The sequence below is a fragment of the Strix aluco genome, chromosome 4, assembly GCF_031877795.1.
Source record: "Strix aluco isolate bStrAlu1 chromosome 4, bStrAlu1.hap1, whole genome shotgun sequence".
Lineage (NCBI taxonomy): Eukaryota > Metazoa > Chordata > Aves > Strigiformes > Strigidae > Strix > Strix aluco.
The window spans coordinates 64,372,285-64,391,547 of record NC_133934.1 but is presented as its reverse complement, the minus strand read 5'-3'; the positions used below and the strand labels follow the sequence as shown (position 1 = coordinate 64,391,547).

At 40.0% G+C, this 19,263-nt stretch overlaps 1 protein-coding gene across 1 annotated transcript in view; it reads right to left on the bottom strand.

The window, feature by feature from the left end:
• ANTXR2 (ANTXR cell adhesion molecule 2) overlaps positions 1-19,263 on the bottom strand; it is a 121,508-nt gene that overhangs the window by 68,842 nt on the left and 33,403 nt on the right. Inside the window, exon 10 of the mRNA XM_074823338.1 lies at positions 14,850-14,919. Coding sequence (XP_074679439.1) covers positions 14,850-14,919 — 70 coding nt within the window. The remainder of the gene's footprint in view (positions 1-14,849; positions 14,920-19,263) is intronic.

Genomic DNA, 19,263 nt, shown 5'->3' with positions numbered 1-19,263 from the left:
CGGGTTTTGAGTCCCTGGTGCCATGTGCCACCTTGCTACTGTCGAGCTTTGCATTCCCCCAACCTTTAGCTGTCAGACAGTCATCCCAAGCAACAGGCTCACTGAACACATCAGCTATCAGCGCAGATACGATGCAGTAGGAACAACCAGTTTCCCTATCAACTTCCATTCTGATACACAGCCTGCAGGGATGAGCCATTTGAGATTTTCATAGGAGTTGATTACACTTCCTCAGTTCTAGAAGCCACAGAGTGAATTCATACAGATAATCGTCTCATCTTCAAAAGGATGAACCTGTCAACATACAAAATCACTTCCTTCCTGAAATTGTCTTGTCTGTATGGTATAATAAACACGTTTTTTCATTTCTTTAGCATCCACTTGTTTGATGGGCTATGTGGATTTCTGATTCATATAAACACTACCCCTTCAAATGTGGAGTTCCAAAAACTAGGTGCCCTATTTCTTCTACTCATTCATTCACAAACATCCAAGAGAAAGAAGTATTACATGAGTATCTCTAGTGTTTACTAGTAACTGTCCACATGCATGAGGCTTTTAGCTCAGCATTCTGCATAAACTGCAAATATTTTGAAAATAAAATCACATTTAGCAGTGATTCTATTTCTTGGGCACCTTCATTTCCCACTGGTGATTGTCAGTATTTTGTGGGTTCCTTCAGTAAAGCTCAAATCAGCTAAGAGCTGAACAAGCCTATGCCACCAGATAACATTTCTAAATCTTTGGGCCTCTGCTGATACTTTTTTTTGGTAGACTGGAGGAATAAAATTTAAAGGGTTATGAGACTGCAGTGAGTTTTCATGACAGGCTTAGCTCACAAGGGAAGAAGCAGCACAGATCTTGGTCAGCTGGTTGTAAGACCATACCTTCAGTCTCCCTGATGGAGGTGATCAGAAATGCCTCAAAAAATGTCCCCACAGGCACTAAATGCCTGGCTTTGTAAATCCATAAGGCCAGATCTCCCAGCAATAACTTATGTGATTTACATGACCACACCCATAATATCTTAATTGCTTCCCAAAGACTCAAGGAAAATTGCCTCTCCTTCTGCTGAGGTATGTGGAGAGAGGGAGACTAGAGAAGAGAAGTTGTCATTGTCCCACCCTAGCATCCAAAGACAGACGGTGCTGGCGTGCAAGGCCCATGTCTTGAACTGTCCCTGTGCTCCATTCACTGTGAACCTGGTCACACCCAAACAGCACAGCTATGCATGCAAGGGCAGACTGTCCCTGAAGTAAAACAGACCTTCTACCACAACCCTATTTTTGCAAGGAAAGATTAGATTGGTAATAGTTTCATACCAGCACAGAACAAAACCAAGTGCTGAGCTTTTGAAAGCTGCTGCAGAACAGCGTATCTCCTCAGGTCAACCCACAATAAAACCCACAAAGAATCAGGAAGTGTAAATGTTGATGTTGCTGTAGCAACCCAGGAAGTCACCCTCCAGTGCCCAGCTAAAACCTCACCTCTGCTGCATGACACATTCTGCGTGGGTCACAGTGTGTATTTTACATCTGTGCACACAGGAAGGGGAAGCAGACCCCAAGGGTAACAATCAGAGGTTCTAATAACAAAGGCCCACGGACGCCGTGCACAAAGGCACCCAGGCCTTCTTGCAGTTATACCCAAGAACACAAGGAGTCGACCAGCTTCTCTATGTCTAGCTTGAAAAACACAGCTGCGGGAACAAGCCTCAAGGGAAAGGCAAGTGCAGCTTTTCACACTGTTCCTCAAAAATGCAGGGGTGCCCAAATCCGGCATCTTTTTAAGGCTTTTAGCCAGGATGCTTATTCCTATTTTCTGATCACTTCTGACACAGCACTTGAGTAAAGTGGAATCAAAGAGATGGCAAAGTTGAGCTAATAAGCACGTGCAATTAACATACTGTGCAGATACTCACAAACCCTATTGCTTTTTATGTACCACAGGTCTAATGTGCAATTTTCCGGTGGTCCATACTTTTAAAGCTATTTCATTGTAATAGGAAAACATGGGGGTTCTATTTACAGTTCATAGCCTTTGATCAATGTGGAAGGGATTTTCCTATATTTCGTCTGTGAAGTATCACTTTTTGGATGGGAATCAAACCTGGCAAACTTTTAGTCTGTGAACAGCTTTTAAAAAATGTTCTTATTTATGACCAAAGATAACCACAAGACTCTTGCAACTTTAAAACTGCATCAGTCATGGCCCACTGGCTGTTCTAATAAGTAATTTACAAAAAAATGTAACTTGAGAAGACCCAACAATTGCAATTCTTTCTTTCCTTTATGTCCACTGCTGCTTTATTGTTACAGAAGAGGAACGTGACCCACTGCCATATGTCACTACAGCTCTGGTCTAAAGAATTTCATACCCTGTGAAATACAGCTGACATTTCAATCCACAGTAACCTATTTGCAAAGTATTCATTTGCTCCTTATTTTATGAGTATCCAATAAAAGATTGCCATTTTATGACCCATTAAAAAAGATGAAAAAATTAAATAAAATTGTGAAAGACATTTGCTGGAAGTAATAAATAATTTACCTCCAATTTTCACGCACTGAAAATTAAACTGGCAACTGCTCAAAAAGTTACTAAAATTATGGTGACAAAGGTATTTTAGAATCAAGTGCCAGCATTAAAATAGCTAAAATGCTGAACATAGTAGGAAGGAAAAAAAATAGATCTATGTATTTAAAAGGATGCTTCCCCTTAAAAAACCTACCTCCATGAATTAATATATAGCTTTATTACACAGTTAATATTGGTAAGCCAGTAGTAAGTGTGTGTGTATGTGTTCTAAATATATCCATACATACATATGCACCTGTTTTGTGTGTTTGTATAAATTTGTATGTATACAGAAATCACACACTGGAAAATCCGTAACAGTGGTGGGAGAAGGGTCTGGTGGAACTACCAATTTAAGTATAATTTTTTTGCATGCTTATCACTTTACCCCCATATAATTTACTATCCCTACACAACCGTCTGGCAGCACAAAGGGGTGCCACCATGACCATACTTTATTTTGATGGTCTCCTGAAGGATGGGGAAACTGCAACACACTGTGACTGACAATGGCATGTTCAGGTTTTTAACACAGAAGTATTGCCCACTGTTCACAGCTGGAGCAAATACAAGGTGTCATTCAGTGCAAGTATTTCATGTTTTAGAGTTTGAAGGAAAAGCTCCATTGCCAAACACTACTGACCTCACCTCAGGAGGTAGACTGAAGTTTTTAGTACCAGGTGAGGCGGCCTCTGTTGTACCACCCCCTATTTTCTGTCTGAAGGTTGAAGAGCAGGGGTAGTGGCATATGCAGGGAGAGAACTAATGCTCAGCTGTACGGTAGGGGAGACAGCCATAGGACTCTGAGTGATAGGTGATCGTGTCTCAGTGGGGTCAGCTCCAATCTCAATGTATGGACACAGCAGTTTCATTTGATCAACTTGAGTTTGAAATCATTGGCCATTATTTGCTGGGGAAACAACTAATATTTACCCCACACATTCTCATCAACCAAAGCACAGAGTATCCTTTCCCCTGTTCTCGGTTAACAAACACTCTAGGACCACAAATCTGACTCTCTGCGTCTAGGGACACAGCCCTGCAGCAGGAGGCCACACAAAGCCACAGAGAAAGGTATTTCAAGTCTATGCTTGTAGTTTTGTTGCTTTTCCTAGATCAGAAGCCCGAGCTGCATAAGGACACAGCAAATTCCCTTTGAGCAGGGTTACAGACCTTGTCTGCCAAATGTTCAGTGCAGTTCCACTGTGCCAAGGGTTGGAAGCATAGGAAACATTTTATGCAAGTTGATGGGAATTGTACTAGGGACAGTGAATAATCTACAGTTATGATAAATGGTCAGAGTTGTTTTCCTCCCACCAACCACACAGGCATAAAAAGGAATATTTAATTATTTTCCTGAGACTAGCAAGACCTGCATTCTGTGCAAATCATTATGGTGTTTTGGGGTTTTGGTAAAGAATTAGTACAAACTTCCCCCTTCCCCCCCTTTTCTTGATGTATCTTATTGCTGACATATAAATTCAAATTATAGTTCTCTTAGGATCCCCTCTTGCTACCCCAGAACTATCTAGCTTTCTCAGCAGACTGCTCAATATATAGTCTATTTGGGTTTGGCTTTCCACAGGAAATGGGACAGAAGTGCAGACATACATAAGTATTTCACTGCTGGGAAGTGCTAGTGAATTTGAAAGAACTGGAAGCCAGCAATGAATTAGCTCTGATCTCATGGAATCATGGGAACCTGCACTAACAGGGTATGAAATGTCATTATTATGTTAAATTAGTCTATTAATTCAGCTCAGGATACTATGTCCACTGCATAATATTAAGCACTTAGTTCTGCTCACGCACTCTTTCTTAATGCTCTGGGAACACTGTGTGCCCTATTGAGGAATGTGAAGGACTGCACTAGAAATTACTACTGATCTTAACATCAGATCCATATGTCTTAGAAGCCAGTTAGCCTATACAATCCATTGAGGATGTTTCCATCTGTGAATAGTTCCCATTATAAACTAATTGCGTCAAACTAAATGTATTTCTAAAATATTTTCAGAAGTTAATATTTATAACAGACATTAAGCCTAATACAGCCATATTTCTGGTTTCCCCCCTACCTGACTTTATTTCTCTAGCTATTTTAGAGAGGGAAGGTTGTACCATATGAGTAACCAGTGATTGGTAACCGTACCCTATTTTTATTTTTGTTGGAACTAAATGCTTGCATAGGGGAAAAAAAAAAAAGCCGAAGTGCTAGTGCTGAAAATAAATGCCGAGTCTCAGTGACTTTGCAAAGAAAGGAATTAGCCCAGGTGGGAGAGGATCTGATTTACGTCAACTCTCCTTACCCAGTGCTACTGGGGAAGAACAGCTGTTTACACTGAAGGATAATGTTAATATCAAATCAATGGGCCTAATTAGCCATGAGTACATCAGTGATGGAGAAGTATTCCAATCACTGAGGCTCAGGAATGAGAACAGGTGAAAACGACCAGATTTGGCGATGGCATCTTACCAATCTATGAGCACAAGGAACTCACATGACTGACAAGGGCAGCAGGAAGTTAAAAGGGGGCAAGCATTTCTCACTTCTTTTTGGGGGGAGGGGGTGTTGGCTATGGCTATACCTCCTGCATTTAAAAAAAAAAAAAAAAAGCTCAGCTACTCTGTGTATAGGGAAGATAGGCTTTAGGAAGGCTGACAACCCAAAGGAAGCCCAGTGTTTTTCCTGATGACTGGTATCTCCTTTTGCAACAGCAGACTACCTGTTCTCCTTCATCAAGCACTTCCTAAGGTACAGCTATACAACTGGTTACTGGGAGACAACTAGTCATGTGGATTTATTGTGCTTTTGCCTTTTTAGAGTAATGACTGGTACTATCTGGAATGTGAAGTATCTTGGTCAACAAGCTACCTCTTAACTGAGAAATCCCATTGAATCCCCATTTTAATTGCTTCCCTTTTCTCTGGATAAGGTATTCTTCAAGCAATATGTAGTCACAGTATAGTTTATAAACTAAGATTGAGACTTTGTAAATGGGTCCTTAAACCCATGCTTGAACACTGAAACAAGTTGCTTAACTCTCAGGTGGCTAAGAACTCATCCCATGCATTGCCCCTTACATTAACAAATAACTTAGTTCTGTGGCCAAATTAATCTCTTGCTTTAGTTGTCACAAAGGTTATGATAAGGCTATTTAATTAACAGCACCACAAAAAGAAGGTAACTTGTTAGTTGGAAACAGAACAGAAAATGCTCAACATGCCCTGTGAAATATTAATCTTTTCTTAAACAACTCTGAAAGACACACAAGTCAAATCTGCAGCTTGCATACAACTTTGGCACTTTTCTGCACTTGCAACACACTTCCCAAAATTTTACCTTTCTCAGCCAAGGAGGAAAAAGTGACAAAATAAAAATAATAATACTAATTCCAGCAATAGCCATAGAAAACAACAGCAATTATCTCCTTCACCCAGTTTTCAGCTACTGACTTCCATGTCACAAGAAAACTCCATGAAGTTATACACTTTTCTCAATACTCCTTAAGGCAGACAAATGAACATTCCACTCAAGTTAATGAACTTGATGAAGTTATGGGCTTGCCTGAATAAACAGGTCATCTCACATGTTTACCTACATACTCTGGAAATCACATGGTTTTGTGTATTCGAGTATTTGCATGCAGTTTATGTGGGAGATATACCTGGTGTGACTTGTGACGAGCATCATTTAAATATATGTTTAGACTTACTTTGTAATAACATATTCAGAATTTCTTAGCTTATCTACTTTGTATTTTCTTTCCATCTGGTAAAAGGAATGCAGAAAGACAAAGCCTAATTTTAACTTAAAATTGTTATCGAGTTACTAAATAACATAGCACTGAAAGGTCGCATCGTAGGATGAGCACAGCAGTGATTTTCAGTTCTTAAATATGCGTGTTGTAGGCAGCGTGACTGTTGGATGGAAACTGTGTGTGTGAGAGGTATTACAGTGGCTGTGGTGGTCTGTTATGCCAACACTGAGCTAATAAGATGTGAAAATTGGTGCTGGGTTAGGTCTAAATATTAGCTTATTGCCTGCTTGCTTTTGTTAATGCTTGCGGTGTTAGAAGGAAGTACAACTGTGTAATCTTAACAATAAGTTAATGACACTTTTTGTGTGGGAATGTAAATCTGCTTATCATTCACGCCCAGCCCCCACTCGCACACATTTCCAAGGCATTCATATGCCTCCTTTGAGAGAACTAATGATACTGTATCAGCTCTCTTTCTATTTAGATATTTATTTCATATTTGCTTGAAGAATCAGGCCAATGTTTTTGAAAGCACATTTAACTATACCATATGCCTACTTAAATCATCCCTATCAAACAAGTTGTAGGATGATGCTCTGGTTCATTCTGTTCTGTTTTCCCTTCCTTCACAATGTGTTTATGTGTATTTATCCAATTTGTTCTGTTCCTCTTGCCAAATTGCAGGTTTGAGATCTCAACTATGCGGGGGCAGCTGTGCTATTGTTGATGCCTTACAAAACAAAGGTCACAGACTGAGCCTGTATCACTAGAACTAATGACAGCTGCATGTTAACCATTATGGTATAGGCACAGAATGATCAGGGTTCACAGACCCTCAGAAGTAGGAATAAATCTTACCTTGCCCCTTGGTAAGCAAGAACTCAAGTCTCATTTTTAAGAAGTAATTTTTGTGCAAATTAGCCTCTTGCAAAATATCCTGCTGTTTATTTAATTTACTGACATAATTCCTCCCTCTGGAAAAAAAAAAACAACTTTAAACAGCCCTATCACAAAAAAGCCAAAATCTGAAAAACAAAATGACAGCTGAGTTGGAAGAAATGATCTCTTCTGCATGTAACTAATCTTAGCTTTTCTCACTTTTGAGATCAATAAGAATTACCAGCTGTTCCAGCCTAGGAAGCTATTGACCACATAAAGAAGTAGGCTACCACAAGATGACATTTCCTTCAAAAGAAGGTTGTTCCCAAACCTAGTCCAGCAACTCCACGTAATGAAACAGCAGGGCAGGACTGTTTCAAATGCCTTTTGTTTGGTAAGAGAGATCAATCTGCAAGGCTTGTGAATTCAAAACTATTTGCCCCTTGGGTGGCCTGACATATCATTTCTTGTTCTCCTGCTGCCTTTCAGACCAGAAGCCAGGAGTCCAGTGTTATTTAAAAAGGTGTTTCTTAGAGCTCATGTAGCTTTTGAAATACCAAAGAAGAGGGAATGTAATAGCTGGAGCAGACTAAGGAGATAAGGCACATGTCCACAGACACAGCTCTGAGACTATACAGCTGGCTTTGAGGCTGCCTGTCTAAGGCTACTTCACCAGTGTGCTGTTAATTATTTAAAAGAGAGCACTGGGGAAACTACCATCACATCTGTCACCCACACGCAGGCAGAACCTTCACTCATTGCAGGACCAGATGTGTTTATTCAAAACATGTACTAACTAGCTACTTAATGGGTTAGAATTATTAGCCAGAAGTTGATTAGGCAAACAGATTAAACATTAGTCACTTTACAAAACATCACTTCTTAAACACTGCTTTTACTTCTTTAGAGCCATTATCAACCACAGGAAAAAGGGGGGGAAAAAGTAAGAATCCCATAAAGGAGCTGCAGTAAAAAACATATATGAAATCTGATCACAGTGTACTTATGAAAACTGCAGTGCTCCAAGTGCCTTAACTATGTGTCTCTTAATACTGCAAGTATACTATCATATAGGAGGAAGCGGGGAGGGTTGTTTAAGGACCTACAGGTGTTGGAGAAAAGGGAATTAACAGTGGAGAAAGTTTTTTCTTAGTATAGTCAAGTCAAACTTGAAACAGGATGGCTTCACTACTTCTGCATATATTGCACATATCCCTGAAGATGCAAGCACTTGCATGGCATTCTGCCTGCATAATGAACTTGGAAATACTGCTGGCCAATGTAGCATGCTCTTGTTCCCCAAGAGATGAAATTCAAAAGTAATTTTTAAGATTCTGGCTCCCAGGTTCATGTGACAAGAAGCAGTGGATGGAGTAAAGGCATAATATGCTCTATCTTTGGGCTAGTCAGGGCAGGGAGGGAATAGTTAGGATCCTTTGTTAGAAGCCTGCCATGACAACCATTTTGTAGAACACCTTTCAGCTGCTCTTGAATGAGAGCAGCTGTCTAGAAACCAAATGAGGTATTTGCAGGATGAAGCCCACAGCCCATTCATCTTCACTGTGTCTGTTTGCTTTCATGTGTCCATGCTCTTCCTCTTAAATCTGGTGCTGGTATTAATAAAAATGACACTTTGAAACCAGAAAGCAAGACTCAGAAGTACCACTGTTCCACTGTCATGGAAACATCTTTCACTCAAAGCACCTAGAATTAAATATGAAGCATGTGCTTCCTCTTTGTACTGAGATTGTTTCTCAGGGAGGCAGAAACTGAGGGCAAGAGTGCCAGTGACAGGCAAGAGAGCCAGTGACAACTTGGGTGTGAATTCCTAGCTAGTTCTAGTTTTTGCCTGCATCGCTGCTGTAAAGAATGTTCAAGGCCCCCAAAGTAGAGAGCAGGAGCTTCTTGGTACATCCTGTAAACTGCAACAATACGTTTTAAATGGACCCCCACAGCACTGTTCTATGTGAAACCGTTTTTACATTAATTTGTACTTCTCCAACTGCACAGAGCTACAAGCTCTTCCAGAAAACAGAACCTTGGCTTTCCTTAAAGCCTCTATTGAGAGATCTCTCAAAGTCATGTTTAATGTGAGGCTTGTGGTTAATTCCCATTGTCCTCAGCCCTGAATATGATCCACAGCAAAAAGCAGAGCTCCTAATTCGGTCCGAAATCTATACCTCAGAGATGAAGAGAGAAAACTCTTTCCTGCATTCAGGCTATCACAGGCTACAAAAATGGTTTTAAAAAAGAAAAGAAATGAAGCTTGTTTTAGCACTAGCTCAAACAAAAATAGAGGGTAGGTAATGCAAACTGTCAGACACAAAGAGCCAGATAGCATTACTAAACATTATAGGACTTACTTCCTGCTGTGGAAAAAAAAACGTTTCTTTCCTAAAAGTGAAACAGAACCCAAAAATCAGTTTTCATCTGTACAGAAGTTGAGAAACTTCTTAAGAAGATGACACAGGGGTGCTTAAGCTAGTTTCTGAAATAGGTTACTTAAAGGCTGAAGGTGCTACATAAAGTAAGGAGATGGTTACTTCTTTCTTCCCTCATCTTTTCATTCCAAAGGGATAAGGGACAATATCAGAGTTGTAAAGACAGGATCAAAAGGAAATCAGCAATAAACCAGAAATAAAAGAATATTAAAATCTAAAGACCTGAGAAGTGTCAGTGCTGAAACTACACAATGCTGTTTGTGTTTCTGAATTCCCCCTGAGCTGCCATCCCATTCATAAATGAGAGTAAAATAAGCAAAGCAGCTGCTGTCAACAAGAAGAAGAAAGGCTTGAATGACACAAGCTCCTCCTGTGAGAAGTCTGGTTAATAGCCAAATAAAAGCATGTCTCAAGGTAGCATTTGCAGCTCAGAAACGTAAAGCAATGTGCTTAGTCCTAGCGATCATTTCCCACTGTTTTCTTTCTAGGACAAAAGTTCCTACTTTTTCTTACAGTTTTAAGAGTCTGAGCTATTTATTCTCCAATTACGTTCAGACTCTTGTAAGACTTGCTCAGTAAGGTTAATTTTTCCCTCAGTAACTCCCTATTGGAATGCCTGGATAGGAAATACATTTAAAGTTACCGCTAAACTTGGGGACTTGTGCTGTTGCCAAGAGCTCTTACTACTAGCAATACACTACAAAAAAAAAAAAATAAATTGATGATCGCTGACAGATTATCTTATGCATTGTTGGGTGCTTTGTTTCAAGTGAACTGCATACTGGAGAGTGAACTTAAGTCAGCTACTTTGGAACTGGAGGCAACCAAGAATTTGGGAATATAAGTGTGGTAATTTTCCTTCCTACCACACAAAAATAATTCCTATTTAATCTTTGCTCTTTAAGTGCCACCAGCTGTTCATATTGGACAGGATGTAGGAAGGGATATATGCAAGCTGAAGCCAACATGATGTGAATAGAGGGCAAATAAGGTCATTAAAAAAACAGTAGTGTAGACTGCACCATCTCTGCATGAGATCTGCTCATGAATTTGAGGTAACTGCCAGCAAGGTTTCACTTGCATTCAAGTTCATGTCTGGATTTGTCCTTTTTGGCTTTGTTATTCCTTAAGCTTACAAGCCCAAAGAGAAAGATACTGCCCACTTTGGTCCTAGGGCATCCCTCAGATAGGTAGGGTCAAATGCCATTCACCAAAATAGTGTCAAAATGTCACTCAACTGAGAGATGCAAACTATGTGATACTTAAATGAAAGCAGTGATTCCACTTAACCCGACGTTTGCCCTTCTGTTGGTGTTTTGAAACACATAACCAACTTTTTGTACATGTGCTCAGATCAACTTAGTCAACGTGTTTCAAGTTGTGAGAAACTTATTTATCTTCTTCGACTGAGGGGTAAATGCTCACTTCATTTTATGAGTTAATCTTGAAGTAAACACTGTATGAATTCAAATGCAGGACGCATAAAGGTGGAAGCTGGCCAGCAACACTGACACTGCATTAAAAAATAAACTTCTGTACTTCTCAGCCTGTTGGTTCATTTTGAATAATTCACCACCTAGCCTAGACCTAACCTTTCTTGCTTTGCTTAGATGAGTATCTGCACAAGATCAAATTGGATTTTTTCAGTAGGCACCAGCAAATCCAAAATCTCTAATACGCCAGTGAGAAAGTAGAGTTCAAACAAACTGAGGTAGTTAAGTAGTAGATAAGTAAATATGCACTACAAATATTTCAGTAAAATATTGTATTGTTGTGATAGTTTAAACTCTTACTATTGTCATCCAGTCATCAAATAAAAGAAAATTTATAAATGTTCAGGAAGTAAGAGAAATTTATATTCTTCTGATAGTCTTTCCATTGAAGGCAGAGGGGATTTTACCACTGGCTTCAAGGAACAGAAGCCATCTGTTTGTGAAGTCAAGCCTACACGTACGTTTTCTGAATGCGTACCCAAAGAAATTTAAGCAAAATGAGGAGAACAAAAGAGAAGGTAGCACAACAAGGTAGAAATATAAAAATATAGCAGTTGTTTCCTGTACTGGTCTTCCAAACAGACAAGGGCCCTGTTTTCTTTCCAAAGTACAATGACTACAGAAACGTCTGAAGTAACAAAGAGGTCAAAGAAATCTCTGATTTGGTTTGATTCCCTTGAGCTGTGGCAACACAGCAAATTCAAGTCTGAGCTAAAAAGGGGAGCCAACTTTTTTCAAATATTTTGAGACACTAAAAATATATGGCTTTTAAATGGTCAATGCAGTAGAACCTGAGTCCTTTTTACTAAACTAGCTTAGTTGTAATATTACACTCACCCTCACAGCATGTAAGTGATCTCTCAAAGTATATGAAGCAAAACAATTCAAGTTGGGTTTGTCTCCTCATATTCTTCCTGCAGAGTATACATAGTACTTTTCCTTTCTGAATTACTTCAATACTTTCTAACATTTTTTTATAATGCATAGGTTGCTTATGTAGAAATCTCAACTAATTCTCATCTATTAACTAATCAAGGGTCTTTTAAAATGAGCTGGTTTTGTAAGCAGACCATGTAATTTTGCACTTCAGAAGTGGCATGACAAGAAGGTATTTTAAATGGCACAAGCAGCATAGGCATGTTGTCACATAACCTAAGGATACCACATCCATCTGCTACATAGTACTGTGAAAAAACAGGCTTTGAAAAGAATGCTTGGTTAAATCTACAGCTGGCATTTTGGAGGCTCCTAACTAAATGCAGCCAGCAGCTGGAAAGAAAGTAGAAATATACAGTGGCATAAGTCCAGGAGACCAGGGGTTTACCAATCCAACATCTTGGGTACTTTGGCATTTTATCTATTCCACATGGGTTTCTATTTTTCTGCATGTGAAAACTGCAAATTTATCAGTCAAGAAGTGTCTCCAATTAGAAAAATATAATGAAACCTGTTGAGTCTTTACTGTTTACCCAGAAACAAAGCTGCATGTTTAAAAGTCACAAAGCTAACTTTGTCTGCTTGTGTTGCTCTTAATTCCACTGAAAAGAGCACTAGAAAAAGAGCAGACGGATTGTTGCTACATTAGGGACTAATATTAGATCCACTACATGAGGAATTACTGGGCGTTATCCAGCAATAGGCTGAGCTGTGCCAATGGAAAGTCAAGAGTTCAAGTATGTACATATCTTTCATAGCTGTCAGTCTTCTGCATAGTAAACTGTTTATCTCTGGGCCAAAGCTGTAACTACTTCAATATCAGGTTATGGAAGTATATTTCACATAGTAACTTTTGAAAAAAATTTTTTTTCCTGCAAACCTACACAACTTCATGTGTATTGTTCATGCATTCTTTCTTACAAACACTGCTGAGAAGAACCGTGCTGTATCAGGTGCTTGATCTACACTGCCACTACAGTATGGTGAGTTGTCTTTTTCAGTAATGCTTCACAGGCCAAACAAACTCTTCACAGAGTTAGAAAAAAATGCAGCTTGTTCAAATAACTTCCACCATGCTTTAGTCTATATAAATATTCCATGCATTTCACATCGATTTGGCAGGATAGGCTGTTTACATACTCTCAGACAGTGTGTGGAAAAGCATTTACAGCTTCAGGTCTTTGGGTGCTTAATACTGGGGGCCTAATTTGCTACTGGTCTTCTGTTGTAAGGTAACTCCACTGAAATACTTGGCAGGAAGAGGAGGGGTTCTTAACCTGACTGATTTACATTGTTCTGATGACAAAATTAGTTCTTTTACAGGTGCATATGTTGCTGATTTGTTTTAGCTAAGACAGCAGTTTGTTACAGCTGTTTTGTTGTACAATTGGCACACAACCACATGCAGCCTAGCTCAACCAAAACTGGTGCAACTGCACTGTGTAATAAAGGCACATAGGTCTAACAAACTCCTGCTGCACACAGGACAAGATCAACATTTCGCATAGCTATGAAAAAGGCAACTTGAGTACCAGGAAAACATAACAGCATTAAAAATGCATCCCCTTCCTCTGCTCTCCATGTCACTCTTCTCCATGCTTGTTTTCCCTGCACTGACATAAACCAGCGCTTGCTCCTCAGAGGGGACCTCTGGCTGCTGCACTGAGGTTATGATGCAGCTCCTCTGCAGTGATTCACCCCACTCTCTTCCACTGGGGTTAATCACTTAAGTTTTTTTCTTCTACTACTTTCCAACTTTTCTCCCCCTGGTTGCCATTTAATGCACAAAACAGATGTGTATTTGGAGTTTTGTTATCAGTCTTACAGCACAACTGAGGTGGTTGATTGTTGCTTAACTCAGAAAAGTAACTACTGAAAATCATCTGTGCAATATGCTTAAGTTCTTACACTGCAAAGAATTGCCACACAAAAATGACAATGCAGAACTGTAACGAGCTGCTGTGCTTCCTACTGGATTAATATTAACCTCATCCCAAATAACTCTCTAAGAACTACTTGCAAAACAGGGAGAAAGTCAACAGCCTGAAAGCTTTTGCCCTCCTACAGGGCTAAGATCTGACATGCAGTTTTCTGACTTCTGATTAGCTTAGAATTTCACAAATCTCAATAATGAAGTTGAAGTGATCTTAAAAGCCTAGGGCATGTCTGAATTTGAGAGGAGGAGGGAAGGATTAGTCCGCAGAGGGCCAGAAGTAATGTGCAGCCATGGCCAGTGACACGTAGAATAAGGCTAGAACTCCAGTTTAGCCACAGTGCTGTTATGAGATAGCTGCCGTTGTTAAATTAGTGCCTCATTTTATCATTACATGTTGAGCAGTGGTACGCATCTTGACACATAATTTTAATAATAGCTTGTAAGTGTCAGTGATAATGTAATCTATTTAACAGTGAGCCTAAAGATTATCCAGAAGAGAGCATATTATGCCCTGTTAAAACAGCTAATCTGCATAAAACTTATGACAAGCCAGACCTTTTCAGTGTTTAATAAACTGGCTGAATATTCATTTTTAAGGCACTGTCCAAATTGGTTTGGTCACAGATGACTATTTAAAGCCCATTCCAAAGCTGGCAAATACACCAGGGAAATAACACAAGAATGGGGGGGAAAAAAAGCAACAACAGACCACCCCCAGTAAAAACAACAAAAGACTGCCTCTAGCCAAAACCCCTCATGATTAACATCAGCAATAATGGGTCCAATTCTAGCAAAACATAGCATGACATTTGTTTCAAGTACTTACTGGCCGCTTTTGTATAGGATTGGTGCAGGGCAGAGCAAAAAATCAGATTCCACCGTTTTTGGTTTTTCATCTGAAAAAACAAATCACATGAGCTTAATATACTTTACTGCTTCAATGAGAAGCTGATGTGTGAACATGCTATGAAGTCCCTTCCCTTCTCACAGTATGCTGGTTACTGGTTTGGTAATGTCTGGAACTTGCAACCAAGGCAGGCCCAAGTTAGGGAATAAAGCTGCTGCTTTCTTAAAGCTGCACCTTGAACATGCAAACCCAGAGCTGGCTTTAAATATGAGTGTGAGCCTACATTACATTGCTTACTTTATTTTACTCAAGTCAGCTCATGCTATTCCAAAGAGATAATTTTCTAGAATAGAGACCATTTTTGCAAAGAGTGAGAGCGTTATTGGGGGTTTCCTAATATTTGGAAGGTGAAGGTTTGTTTCCAATTAGCTCCAACCACGTGCATTGCATTCAAGGACTATTTTATCAGTTGCTATTGGAGTATCTATTTCCCCACTGTTTCTCATGCTTTTGAGTCTCCAGCTGTTTGCAAATCTCTTAAAACTTACAGCACCATGTCCAGCAGAACATTCCTTTTCTGCAGTTGTGAAAAAGAGAAAAGGGAGCTCTTTTACTTCATGCATTTGGTACACTGAGAAAAATTCTGCTCTTGTATGCAGAACCATCCTCCCAAACTTCCCCACAGTAGGACTGTTAATTTCTGTACTGGAGCTGCTCCTGCAAGCATGGACTATTTCCTGATTTAGGGGTGAGAGCAGATAAATGATCTGCCAGATAAACCTGGAGATTACTCTGTCCTGCATTTAGGGAACAGGCAGACATACAAGTAGTTCAGGGGCAGCTGAAGGAGGAGCTGTTAGCATAAATGAGCTTTTCTTATGTGCTATAATCTGCACTGACTGCTTGGCCTAGATTTGGGGCTAGTTGTGAGGTGGGGAAGAGGGATTAGCACATTGCCATATGTTTTTGTCTTAATGGTATGTTTCATAGATTATTTTTCTATCCCACAGCTACATTTGGCAGGTTTCCTTTTTAGCATTTGGTAATGGTTCTTTATAAATGCAAAAAGAGAAACATGCCAAATGCATCTTTTAAAACCAGAAGAACTGACAAAGTAACGGTTTGCTCTGAGGCTGGTCCCAAAGCAGAGCCCAGTCTATCAGTAAGGGGAACTCTTAACATTAAAGTACATCCTAATGCAAGTGCCCTCTGTTATGCCCTCAAACGGTGAGGGTTCTGCTGAGAGACTGACAGTTTTTCATAGAGGAGAATGCAATGACATGGGAACAACTTTCCTTTCTTTGGGACTGTCTCCTTCCTACTGCTATTACTCAAAGCACGCTTCCTACCTTTTTGGCCATCCTAGCTCCACTGTTCTCTTTTAGGTTTCCTCTGAGACAAAAGCGCTTGGAGCCCAGCACAGAGCTGCAGAGAATGAGCTTGCATATTGGGGGAAGGATCACATAAAATTTCCCTATTTCCTTCCTATACTACTCCCTAAACATTTGCTATTGTCCATTGCTGAAGATGAGAACCTTGGTCGGTTATAGCAGGCCTCTGGCAAGACCCCATGCAGCAGACTGGGTTTTTACACTGCAACATATGATAAATACATCACTATGCCATTCCTCTCCCTTTGTGTGCTTTAGCACACCCTTTCCTGAAGGCAAGAAAAAACAAAAAAAAACCAGCCCAGAGATCTAGTTGGACATTCTCACATCAGATGCTAGCAAGTATCTGGGGGCTTCCTCCTGTTCAAGTATAGTTATTTCTACCATGGCAAAGCAGACATACACATTGTACAGCTATAAAAGACTAAACAATCAGAGAATCGGAGAAACCAGTGTCAGGCAACATTTCAAAAAGTCATTTAAAGAAGGCAACATGCTTCAGACATTCTTCAGTGATACTCATCTAAGCTGTTAAAAGGCTTTCTAGGTAACCTATTCCAGGCCTGAGAAATGTTTACAGTGAGAACCATTTTCCTAATACCTCCCCTAGATCTGCTGCAGAATTTGAAGCCTGTTGCCTCTTGTTCTCTTCTCAGTGGATTGGGAGAGACCGGCTCGTTATTTTCAGCCCTGCAGCAGCCCATACTTAATAATTACTTGGCTATTCTTCTTTTCCTGTAGATGTTAACAAACTGAAGCTTTCTGTCCTTCCTTACAGCTTGTGTTCTGAACTTCTGCCCATCTTTGCCAGCTTCCTCTGGACACCATCCACTGTGGATTCATCCCCCACATGGAGCACATCAAGATCCAAGTTCCTAGGGGCTGCTGTTAGCAGCACAGCACAACCCCAAATTTGAACAGCACTGCAACCTACCAGTCATTAAGTACCGTAAGCCTATTTGGTGTATGCTGCTAGCATTGCTACTAAATAATGCCAAAACTTATAGTATGATAGTAGCCACCCACCAGCAGGGCAGAAGAGGTTTACCTTTGTGATGCTTATGGAAAATGGCTAAATCCCTCCTTAACTCTTGTGTTCTATAGGTCCTTATCCCCACCAGTACCTTAACGCACTCCATCAGAAGGTCTTGAATGGTATGAATGCCACTACGAACATAACTGTATTGATGCAAGCCTCAAAACACTCATGTGAAGAAGGCACATGCGATTGTAATTTCCCAGATGGACAGACTGGGGTGTAGAGAAGTGACTGCTCATGGTAAATAACTCAGGAGCAAAGCAGGAATAGAACTAAGGTGCCCTGATGACTTGCAAACCACCCACTTATATTGAAATTGAAGTTCTAATTATCTTCAGGTCATGTAACTAATGTCTCAACTATTTACCCTAGATAGTGTGAAATTAATTTTATTCACCTGGAACTAAACTAGTCTGTTTCCCCATTTCTCCAAGTAAGAAAGTACACCATGATAATAAATACACAACTACAGCAATAATTTTGCCACATTCCAGATTCTAGCTCTATGAAGCTAATTTATGCAACAAGTTTAAGTAAGCAAGCTGTAGTTTAACACAGGAAACAAAGGTGACAATTTTAATTGAAGCTGAAGGGAAATTTATACAAGCAGAATTTATTTACATAGGTTGCCTTTATCCAGAACTACTGTGCTATTCTGTTATTCTTCAAAATTATTTTAGGTATTTAACAGTCAGGAGAGATTGGCAGCCCATTCAAGTATATATGCTATCCAAAGTAAGGAAGAAAATGTACTGGAAACACATGTTCAATTGGGTAGGAATTTAAGACAGGCTAATATAAAAATCAGACAGTAGGTAGGGAAAAAGCAGCTGGGTTTTTTTCTAAAGGTCCATTTTTGGTCATTTTCCAGCCTGGCTTGCTTCTAAGGGATACTGCTTAGAGAAAGAAGTTGGATGTACTTATACTAGCCATCCGCTTTAGTTTCTGGATACAAAAAACGCCAGAGGTTTCCATTAATGGCATTTTTTCCACCATCATCTACCTTGTGCCAGTTCAGGGAATAGAGCAGCACAAGGAGACTAATCCAAATTCTGGCATGACTTTTCATCTGCCCTGCTGCAAGTTAATGCACTGAGCAAGAGAAGACCAAGTCCTGAATATTTTGCTGAAAATTAAATTCCCCATGAGCATTCTTACTTAAGCAGATAGCAAGAAGAAAATAGTCTACGCTACCTCTCAATTACTTTTACAGCTTTTCTAACTTCTGCAGCATTTCACTCAGAAGAATTTCCCCAGTGACACTTGTAGTTTGACAAAAGAATAACTAAGGAATGTAACATCTGGCCCATGGTGAGTACTCATATTTTTAAAAAAAAACCAAACAAAACAACAACCAAAAAAACCCCCAAAACTAAAAACACCACCCATCTGTACACCTACCCCCCCAAAAAAACCCAGATAAAGCTACAGGGAAAATGCCTGTAGAAGATGCCATGGTCACTCTGTCTGAAACAGAATTCCTTTCCACAGGTCAGGTAACTCAAGTCCACCTAGGGATCTGGACCCTGGATCTGAGACCCACCCCTGGAGGAGACTGCTGCTTGGGACACTGAGCTGATGAACCATGTCAAAATACAAGGACAAAATAGTACCAACTGTTCTGACTCAGCCTTATTCTATGCTACTGCAGGAGCTCCAGGAAAAGCAGATCACTGACTTCATGTCATGGAAGGGCACCCATGCCCTGCCAAGCCCCTGAGACAAACAGCACAATGGCTATACATCTGGTACACCAGTCAGAATGGGCAGACGTGCTCCAAGATAACATGGTAGGTGCACCTTGGAAAATAGCTCCTTTTGAAATGATGATGAGAGCCTGTGTCTGGGCCTGGGTCTTTTTACAAGAAGGGGCACTTGCTTGGATGTTTTTTTCATTGGTAAACATCTGCTTACTTGAACATCAGTTATCACCATGTTAACTCGCACAGCCAGTGGGACTGAC